Below are 9,606 nucleotides of genomic sequence, written 5' to 3'. Positions count from 1 at the left end.
AGGGCCTGATCACCGGAAGCTGGCTGTGTCTGTCTTCTCCATTCATTTATTGACACCTGAACTCTAGGTGCTGAGTGAGTCACATGATGGGCATGATAGCTGTCCTGTCCTCTCCTCACTTAACAGTCTGGAGGAGATGACCTTAATAGGAGAATTGCCCCAGAGATGAGAAAGTATTTTATGGTAAAGAGCATGGAACAAAGGCACCTGTGGGGGTGGGGATGATCAGCCATCCCTAAAGAAATGACATTCAGCAGGATGCCTGGTACATCCCAGGAGCTTGGGGGCTGAGACAGGAGGATTGGGAGTTGAAGGGCAGCCTCAGCAATGGCGAGGCGCTAAGCAATTCAGTGAGACCCTGACTCTAAATAACATACAAAATAGGGCTGGGAATGTGACTCATTGGTGGAGCGCCCTGAATTCAATCCCCAGTACCAAAAAAAAAAAAAAAAAAAGAGAAGTGACATTCATACTAGCAGCTCAGGAGGCTGAGGCAGGAGGATTGCAAGGTCAAAGCCAGGCTCAGCCCAGTCCAAGAAAATTAAAGTGACATTCCCTCACTCATCTCCACAGGCCTCTGGTCAATATTGGGGATAGGTCAATACTCTCAAGAGCATGTCCCACTGTTTAAAAGGCCCTGTCTCCAGGGGTTCATCAATCTTTAGCCAGTCCCACAAAGCCCTCCTCTCTGGAGTGACTCCCCCAACTGCCCCAGAGGCCTGAGCTGCTCCTTAAGGAATAGGCCCTGCCCCCAGGATCAGGCCTGGTGACTATAAGATTTTCAAGTTGTTCTCCCTGGTGTCCAGAGCCCTGCCCTTCACAGCATGCCAGGATCTCTACTGGCCTGGCTCCTGAAGAGGCCTGGGCTCTGACCACCAGGACACTCAAGGCCTTTCTCCTTGCTCCTGGCCACACTCCCAGTCATTTAGGTGTGGTCCTATTGGTCATAGCCTGTGGGCTCAGGGACTGATATTCCATCTCATTCAGGCTGCAGAGGTTCAGGGGGCAGGTCAGCAACAGGGGCGGAACCAGGGGCGGAACCAGGGCCAGGGGTCAAGGTCAGTGGATTGAGCCAAAAATGGTCGATAAGCATTTGTAGATTGTCCCTATGTGACTCCCCTCTGCGGAATGGAGGCCTCTCCCAGCCTCCTTTGCCGGAGTCTCCAAGCATTCGCGGTCCTGCAGTGGGTCTTCTCCTTCTTGGGACTGGGTGAGTCCCCAGAGCCTGAGGATCAGGCAAACCTGGCACGTGGGCTCTGCTTCCCCATTCTCCAGAGGAAGACAATGTAGGGCTCTTTGGGCTCCCGAGGGGAGTCTGAATGCAGCGGAACTAGGAAAAGGCTGAGGGGAGGCTGGGCTTGAACACCTGAGCCCTGAGTGCGCCTCCCTTGTTCTCCAGGCTCCGTGTGCCTGGTGGCCCTGCTCCTGGCTCTCCTAGGCCGGGCCTGGGTCCTGGTTGTCTTTTACCTGATCTGGCTCTATGGAGACAGAAGCACACCCAGGGCTGGCGGCCGGCGCTCAGCCTGGGTCCGCAACTGGGCCATCTGGAGACATTTCCGTGACTACTTCCCCATATCGGTGAGGCCTGGGAAGGTGTAGTGGGGATGGGGCTTCAGGACACTCTTGGGACAGTCATCCCCAAAGCCCAATCTCACCTGCTGGATGGGGTGCCCTCTGCTCCCCAGCTAGTCAAAACCGCAGAGTTGGACCCCTCCCGGAACTACCTCTTTGGCTTCCACCCTCACGGAGTCCTGGTGGTGGGGGCCTTTGGCAACTTCTGCACCGAGGCCACAGGTTTCTCCCGCCTCTTCCCTGGCCTCAGGCCACACCTGCTCATGCTGCCCTGCTGGTTCCAAATCCCTATCTTCCGGGACTACATCATGACCAGCGGTAAGGAGGAGGAAGTCCAGGCTCAGGAGCCTGACCCCAAGCCCCCGCTGTCATTTACCGGTTTCTCCCCTCCTCTCCGGGCTCCTAGGCCCAGCTCCGCCTTCCCAGTGTCTTCCCCTGAAAACCCAGGCGTCGGGTCCCCTAATCTCTGCCCTCCTCCAGGATTGGTCTCCTCTGACAAGGCCAGTGTTTCCTATCTGTTGTCCCGTCCTGGGGGCGGCCAGGTGGCCGTCCTGGCCGTGGGAGGGCCCCTGGAAGCGCTGGAGGCAAAACCCGGAGCCTTGAGCTTGCGGATTCGGAAGCAGAAGGGATTCGTCAAGGTGGCCCTGGAACACGGGTGAGGAGCGTCGGGTGGCTGGGGGGTCCACACGGGCTGCCCACGGGGAGGAGCACCGCGCGCCCCGCGGCCGGGGTCAGCGGTGCGCCTTCCCCTCCAGGGCCTCGCTGGTGCCTGTCTTCTCGTTTGGGGAGAATGAGCTCTTCCGGCAGTTCCCGAACCCCCGGGGCTCGTGGGTGCGGAGGGCGCAGGAAGCGCTGCAGTCACTGCTGAGCGTGGCCCTGCCGCTGTTCCACGGCCGCCTGGGCCTCCTGATGCCCTTCCGCTCGCCCATCCACACCGTCGGTGAGCCCGGCCCCTGCGCTCCGGCCCGGCGCCTGCTCCCTGCTCCCCTGCTTCCCGGCTCCCCGGCTCCCTGCTCCCTGCCCGCTGCGCCCTGGTTAGGCCCTGGTGTCCCGGCTCTGCCCCACGCGTCTGGCACGTTGACCTTGTCCTCCGGGCCAGCCTTTTGCGATCGCCCCAGGCAACTCTATCCTGGCAGATCCCCGTGGCCGGCGGCAGGGAGGGTGGGGGGCAGGCCGAGCATCCTAGTGACCGGCCCTGACGCCTCGGGTTCCTCCCGCAGTGGGTGCAGCGATCCCAGTGCAGCGAAGCCCGCGGCCCAGCCGGGCGCAGGTGGACGCGCTGCACACGCTCTACGTGGAGCGCCTCACGCAGTTGTTTGAGGAGCACAAGGAGCGCTATGGAGTCCCCGCAGACAGGCACCTCGTCCTCACTTAGGCGCGCCCTGCTGGCCCTGCCTTTTCCCCTCGGTGACCGCAGGTGGGGGAGTGGAATTAAAAATTGGAACAGACCTACGCGTGTGTGTGTTTGTGCCCGGTGGGGAGGTCCAGCGGGCGCCAGCTCTCCTGGGGAGCCTTGACTCCCCAGGGACCTGCAAACAAGTCTTGCCAGGGGCCCCTGCTCAGCTGCATTGGAGATCAAAGTCTCAGCTGGGATCCAGGCTCCCCACTGGGACCCAGTGAGGGGGCTGGCCAGCTACTACCTGCCCCCTGCCCACCTCACCTCCTCAGGCACCGGGTGGCGCTCCTCCCCTGCACACCCACTTCCCCGACTCCCAGCCCCGCCCAGAGGCTTGCCCAGACCAACTGACCAGAAAAAGTTCAAAGATTAGACCAAAAAGCCTAGAGACTGCTGAGGCTCCAGGTCCAGAGATCTCCCCACACCTCCAGGGGTAACCTGCCAGCAGCCAGAGTGCCAAACCTTCATCATCTGTCCTGCTGGGATGGGCGGCTCCCAGGTCCTTCAGTCCTCACCCTCCCTCCAGGGGAAAACCCTGCAGAAGCAGGCGCTAGAAGTAGCAGGTGCCTTCCAATATGTGCTGACCATCATCTTTATGGGTGAGTGGGCAGGGTGGGGCATGACTGCAGGGAACCAGGTCACAAGGGCACTGAGGGTCTGGATGCCCCTGGGGCCAAAGGACAGGGCCAGGGCCAGAGGAGAAGGCCAGGGCTTGGTGTTGGAAGCTGGGTGGGACTGTGGGTGCAGGCGGTAGGGAGGGGAGAGGCTGGACTTAATGACAGAATTGCAGAAGCCAGTCTGGTTTTCTGGGTCACCTCCCCCCAGGCCCGTTCTTCACCCTTCTCATGGTCTACCTCCTCTTCACGCCTCTCTGGGCCTTCTCTGTCCTCTACTTGGTGTGGCTCTACCTGGACTGGGACACACCTAACCGAGGTGAGCTCTGGACAGGGTCCTGGGTAGTGACAGAAGGTAAGCCGGTGCTGCCGGGGACCCTTCCACCCCCATCTCTGTCCTGCAGGTGGAAGGCGCTGCATGTGGATGAGGAACTGGTCGATTTGGAAACACCAAAGAGATTATTTTCCAATCAAGGTGATGGGTCACCACCCAGAGAGAGGGTCACCTCCCCCACCACATGCCTCCTCACCCCTCCCCATCCTGGATCCTGTACCCTGCTGCCAAAGCTCAGGCAGTGGCTGAGAGAGTGGGCTCTCCGAGTTCTTGACCCCATCCTAGGACCTTGACCTCTGAAGCCTGTTGGGGCAGAGGACACCTCTTCTTAGCTGGTGACTTACCCGCTGTGCCCCCTCCTCATCTTGCCCAATACCCTGCAGCTAGTGAAAACAGCAGAGCTGCCCCCTGACCGGAACTACGTGCTGAGCTCCCACCCACATGGAATCATGGCCAACAGCATCTTCTGTAATTTCTGCACCGACAGCAACAACTTCTCCCAGCTCTTTCCTGGGCTTCGGCCCCAGCTGACCACGCTGGCTGGCCTATTCTGCCTCCCAATCTACCGAGAATACATCATGTTCCATGGTGAGCTTGAAGTTCAACGGGAGGAGGCATACAGAGGCCAGAGGGCTCTCCCCGGCCCCAGAACTCCCCCCACACCAGGACCCCCACTCAGGACAGGGACCCGGCCTGAGCATTGGCATGGGGTCACAGTGGGCCCCAGTTGGGGATGCTGGTGCCGGGACAGGGGAGGTGGGGTTTTGAAGGAACGGAATGTGGGGCTCTCTCTTCCAGTACTAAAGGGTGGGGCTGAGGGGCTGGGGAGTCTTGGGGGAGGTGGTGACTGCCCCCCCCCCCCCCCCCCCCGCTGCTCATGTCCACAGGATTGTGTTCCGTGAGCCGCAAGAGCCTGGACTTCATCCTGTCACAGCCCCAGCTTGGGCAGGCAGTGGTCATCCTGATTGGGGGTGCCAAGGAGGCCCTGTATGCAGTCCCAGGGGAGCACCATGTCGTACTCAGGAGACGCAAAGGCTTCGTACGCCTGGCCCTGAGGCACGGGTGAGTGGACGAGCAGGAGCCGGAGGCTGGCTGAGGGACCTGTGCTTCCTCAGCCCCTGATATCGAGGTCCCTGTAGCTGGGAGTTGTGTCCCACATCTGGAAGCTCCTGTCAGCCCTGGAGTATCTTTCTCTCTGATCAGCGCTGTCCTGATTCCCCCAGGCCCCGCTGCTGCGAGTCAGGCTGGGTCAGAGTCCAAGTGGCAGGGCCCTGCAGCTCAGAAGCCCTGACCCTCTCTCAAAGGTCAGACCTGGGACTGAGCAGGGACATTCTCTTGCTGTAGGTTGTCAATAGAAAGACCAAATGAGAGAAGGAATATGGGAAGGCCACATGCCACACGACCACATGCCAAGAAATGCGAGCCCTTTCTTCTAACTCATGTGCTTCGAAAGGCCCTGGAATGTGGCGTCAAGAGGCCTGGGGAGGGCCTTGCTGCCCCTCAGGGTGATTGTGTGGCGGCGGCTGTCCAGGAGCTCAGTCACCCACCCTGTGTCAGTCAGCTATCCGTTGCTATGACAAATTATCACTGAGATAACCAATTTATTAAGAGAAAAGGTTAATTTGGCTCACAGTTTTGGAGTTTTCAGTCCAGCATTGGTTGACTCCATTGCTGGGGGGCCACTGGCGAGGTAGCACATCATGGCAGAAATATGTGGAGGCACAAACCACTTGCCTTATGGCCAGACACCAAAAAGAGGAAGGAAGAGGAAGAGTTTAGAGTCTATCTCCTTCAAGGCCATTGCCCCAAGACCCAAGACTTCCCACCAGGCCCCACCTCCTGAAGGCTCCCCTGCCACTCAATAGCACACTCTGGGGATGGAGCCAGCCACACATGGGCCCTTGGAGACACCTTTCCTCTCTTGCCCGCCTTCCCAGGGCCTCCCTGGTCCCCGTGTATTCCTTTGGGGAGAATGACGTCTTCAAATTGAAGACCTTTGCCGAGGACTCCTGGCAGCATCTGTGCCAGGTCACCTTCAAGAAGCTCATGGGCTTTTCTCCTTGCATCTTCTGGGGCCAAGGCCTCTTCTCGGCCAACTCCTGGGGTCTGCTGCCATTCGCTGTGCCCATCACCACGGTGGGTGAGTGCCATGTCCCGGGAAGAGAGTCACCCGTGGCCGCATGGGCAGCAGCGGAGGCCTCTTGCTCACCCGGGTCCCCCTTCCCTGTAGTGGGCCACCCCATCCCTGTGCCCCAGTGCCTCAGCCCCACGGAGGAACAGGTCGACCACTACCACGCGCTCTACATGAGGGCTCTGGAGCAACTGTTTGAGGACCACAAGGAGAGCTACGGTGTCCCTGCGTCTACCCACCTCACCTTCCTCTAGACCTGGCCTTGGACTCCCAGCTGAGCCCTGAGCCCAGGGTGCAAACACCTCTACTTCCTGCCGCTCTATCCTCCAATAAACGCCAGTTCTAGAAGCAAGCTTGTCTAGCTTTGTTGACCCCTCCCCTCCCGATAAGCCGCAGAGCTGCTGTGTGACCTTGGATAGGTCTCTCAACTTTGCTGAGCCCCTCGGTAAATAAAGACAATGGCTCCGCTAAGAGCTGCCAGGCATCAGGACAGAGTTGGAGCAGGTCGCTGCATGGAGAGGTATCTTCGAAGAGTGAGCAGGATTTAGGGAGAGGGAGAAGTTAGGGTGGGTGGTGGGACCCCATTTTGCAAAACAGAGCGTGATCGAGGACACTTGGAAGATGGAGGGATGGAGTGATCCCCGGGGTTGAAGAGAGAGAATTAAATATGAAGCTGGCTTCTGCCCCTCCCCCTCGGCTTTTAGATTTCCTGGGGGGCCAAGGATCAAGTGGAGACAGGATTTAATTTCCAGGGTGCTTCTGTTTCCTGCAGAGCCTGGGGCTCAGCAATTTGTGGACTGTGAAGATTATACCAATTAAGGTTTAAGGACCTGGAACAGAGAGGGGCCTACAGGAGGAGCCAGTTCTCTTCCTCGTGACTGTCCTCATTAAGACTTTATGGCCTAGCCAGGCATGGTGGGTCACGTCTGTACCCCAGCAACACCAGAGAACTAGGGCAGGAGGACCACAAGTTCAAGGTCAGCCTGGGCAATTTAGTGAAATCCTGACTCCAAATAAAAAAGCAGCCTGGGATGTAGCTCAGTGGTAAAGTGCCCCTGGGTTCAGTCCCCAGAGCCACAAAAACAAACAAGCAAACGAAAAATCTTCAGGGTTTAAGATTCTGTGTGGCCTCAGCATCTGCTAATCTTTTTTTTTTCTTTTACTAGGGATTTAATGTAGGGGTGCTTAACCACTGAGCCATCTTCCCAGCTCAGTGGTTAATTTTGAAACAGAGTCTCAGTAAGTTGCTGAAGGTCTTCCTAAATTGCCTTGACTGGCCTCAACTTGCAGTCCTCCTGCCTCAGGCTCCCAAATTGCTGGGATTATAGGTGTGAGGCTACCCTACCCTCTAACTTGTATCATTCTTTTTTTTTTTTTTTAAGAGAGAGGTGAGAGAGAGACAGAGAGAATTTTTTTTTAATATTTATTTTTTAGTTTTTGGCGGACACAACATCTTTGTTGGTATGTGGTGCTGAGGATCGAACCCGGGCCGCACGCATGCCAGGCGAGCGCGCTACCGCTTGAGCCACATCCCCAGCCCTATATGCCGACTGGCTCTGTGTCTGTAGCCAGGTCTAGAACAAGAATAAACTTGTCAGGATGTAATTGGAACTGTACCTTCGCTTGCCTTCCATTGTCCCATAACTTATGGAAGAACTTCCCTTTGTCTCTGGAGGAGGATCTAGCAGTTCCATGACTCATCTGCTCAGCCTCAGATACCAAGTTCTACGTTCCTGCCCCACCCTCCCGAGTTTCTGGGATTACCGGTGTGTGCCACTAAACCCATCTTTTACATTCTTTTTAAACCAGGCGAAATCTGATGTGTAATTTACACTGCCAACATATTTCAGTTTAGATGCTAAACATCCATTGGAAACATGTGACCCTCCGTGTCTTAGTCTACTTGGGCTTCTACAACAAAATACCACACTCTAGACAGTTCATGAACAAAAGAACTTTACTTCTTATGGTTCTGGAGTCTGGAAGTTGAAGATCAGGGGACACCAGATTCAGTATCTGGGGAGGGTCCAAACACCTTCTCACTTAACCTTCAGTAGTGGGAGGGACAAGCGTGTCTCTTGGGTCTTTTTAATCAGGGCACTAATCCCATGCACGAGGGCTCCATCCACGGGACCGGGTCACCTCAAAGCCCTCTCCTGGCATCCTCTCCAGAGGGAGGATTTCTGTGTGAATCTGGGGAGGGCATAAACATTCAGACCACTTCAATATATACACAGAATATGTCAAATTCACAATTAAAAGAAAAGATTCACAATTGAGGAAGTTATCCTGAACATTCCTGAATTTTCCAATAACCGAAATCAGTGACTTAAAAAAAAAAACTATATTAATTAAAGTTGGCTTAAAGATTCAGTCCGTTGGTTGTACCACACATTTCAGAGACTCAGTAGTCCTTTGTGGCTAAATGACCACCTTAATGGACAGGGCAGTCCACAGGACAAGAAGGACAGAGGAATGTGCTAGCAACACCCTGAGGCTGTGGCCAGTACAGGGCACTTGGTGGGGGGCTGGGGTGTAGCTGAGTGCTCACCTAGTGTAGCCCCAGCGCTACGAAAAAAGAAATAACGATCCAGATGGAGGAAAATTGTATAGGAGGACAAACAATCTTATTTCTTCAACAAATAAATTGCAAAAAGGAGAGACAGGGAATGGGGGTGGAGCTCAGTGGTACAGTATATGATTAGCTGTGGGTTTAATGCCCCAGAATGGCACGGGGCGGGGGGGGGGGAGAGAAAATAAATATCAACTGTGTCAATTGCCTATTAATTTGTAACAACTGCCAATCTAAAGGCTCACAGCAATAAACATATATTGCTGCAGTTTCTGAGGGTCAGGAATTGGGAGGGGCTTCACCCTGAGTTCTGAGGCTAGTCAGGAGATGGCAGAAAGCTGTGATGGTCTGCAGGATCTCCAAGCTCAACCAGGGCTAAAGGCTCCACTTCCAAGTTCACTTATGTAGCTGCTGCCAAGCGAGTTCTTACAATTGGACTGAGACCTCAGTTCCTTGACAGAGAGGCCTCCCCACAGGCTGTTTCTCAAGACAAAGAAGATGGTTCCCCCCCAGAGCCAAATGGACAGAGACAGAGAGGCAGAGATAGAAAGAGACACACAGTCAGAGACAGAGAGGGATGCTGTCTTATTTTGTGTTGCTATGACAAAATATAGGAGGCAGGCTACTTTGTAAAGAAAAAAAGGTTTATTTAGCTCATAGTTCTGGAGGGTTAAGATCATGGTGCCAACAACTTATCCACGCTGGTGAGGGTCACATGGAGAATAGCATTACGATGGTGGGAACATGTGCAGAAAATTCAGGGGAGGTGTTGGGGATACTTAACTCCTCATTCTCCAGGGTTCTAAAGCAGACCCAGGAGAACAACCTACTCCCTTGAGACAGCATTAGCCCATTCATGAAGAGCCAATGACCTAATGACCTTCCATGAGGCCCCACCTCTTAAAAAGCCTAGCTGCTCTAGAGGAACACACTGGGGACCACGCTTCCCACACAGGAACCTTCAGGAGACAAGCCACATGCAAACCA

General features: G+C 55.6%; 2 protein-coding genes across 5 annotated transcripts; both read left to right on the top strand.

Annotated features, from left to right (window-relative positions):
- Window positions 1–1,056: 1,056 nt before the first annotated feature.
- LOC101959249 (2-acylglycerol O-acyltransferase 2-B) lies at window positions 1,057–3,020 on the top strand. Of its 2 annotated transcripts, XM_005328488.4 has the most exons (6): window positions 1,059–1,210; window positions 1,400–1,578; window positions 1,686–1,890; window positions 2,053–2,227; window positions 2,328–2,512; window positions 2,793–3,020. In XM_005328488.4, exons 1-6 carry the CDS (start codon window positions 1,129–1,131, stop codon window positions 2,945–2,947), a joined length of 981 nt encoding a protein of 326 aa, XP_005328545.1. In that variant the 5' UTR covers window positions 1,059–1,128; the 3' UTR covers window positions 2,948–3,020. The 2 variants fall into 2 exon arrangements, with proteins under 2 accessions (XP_077879954.1, XP_005328545.1); XM_078023828.1 differs by having other exon boundaries at window positions 1,057–1,210; window positions 1,686–2,227.
- Mogat3 (monoacylglycerol O-acyltransferase 3) lies at window positions 2,865–6,399 on the top strand. 3 transcript variants are annotated; one of them, XM_078023829.1, is made up of 8 exons: window positions 2,865–2,989; window positions 3,400–3,567; window positions 3,794–3,901; window positions 3,987–4,057; window positions 4,300–4,504; window positions 4,804–4,978; window positions 5,854–6,056; window positions 6,147–6,399. In XM_078023829.1, the coding sequence occupies exons 2-8, from the start codon at window positions 3,453–3,455 to the stop codon at window positions 6,299–6,301; spliced, it is 1,032 nt and encodes a 343-aa protein (XP_077879955.1). In that variant the 5' UTR covers window positions 2,865–2,989; window positions 3,400–3,452; the 3' UTR covers window positions 6,302–6,399. The 3 variants fall into 3 exon arrangements, with proteins under 3 accessions (XP_077879955.1, XP_040133649.1, XP_005328544.1); XM_040277715.2 differs by lacking the exon at window positions 3,400–3,567 and having other exon boundaries at window positions 2,872–2,989; XM_005328487.4 differs by lacking the exon at window positions 2,865–2,989 and having other exon boundaries at window positions 3,166–3,567.
- The last annotated feature ends 3,207 nt before the right edge of the window (window positions 6,400–9,606 follow it).

Source organism: Ictidomys tridecemlineatus, chromosome 10 (assembly GCF_052094955.1).
Source record: "Ictidomys tridecemlineatus isolate mIctTri1 chromosome 10, mIctTri1.hap1, whole genome shotgun sequence".
NCBI classification, from domain to species: Eukaryota; Metazoa; Chordata; class Mammalia; order Rodentia; family Sciuridae; genus Ictidomys; species Ictidomys tridecemlineatus.
Note: the sequence above shows the minus strand (reverse complement) of the source record. Positions and strands in the feature narration are given on the sequence as shown.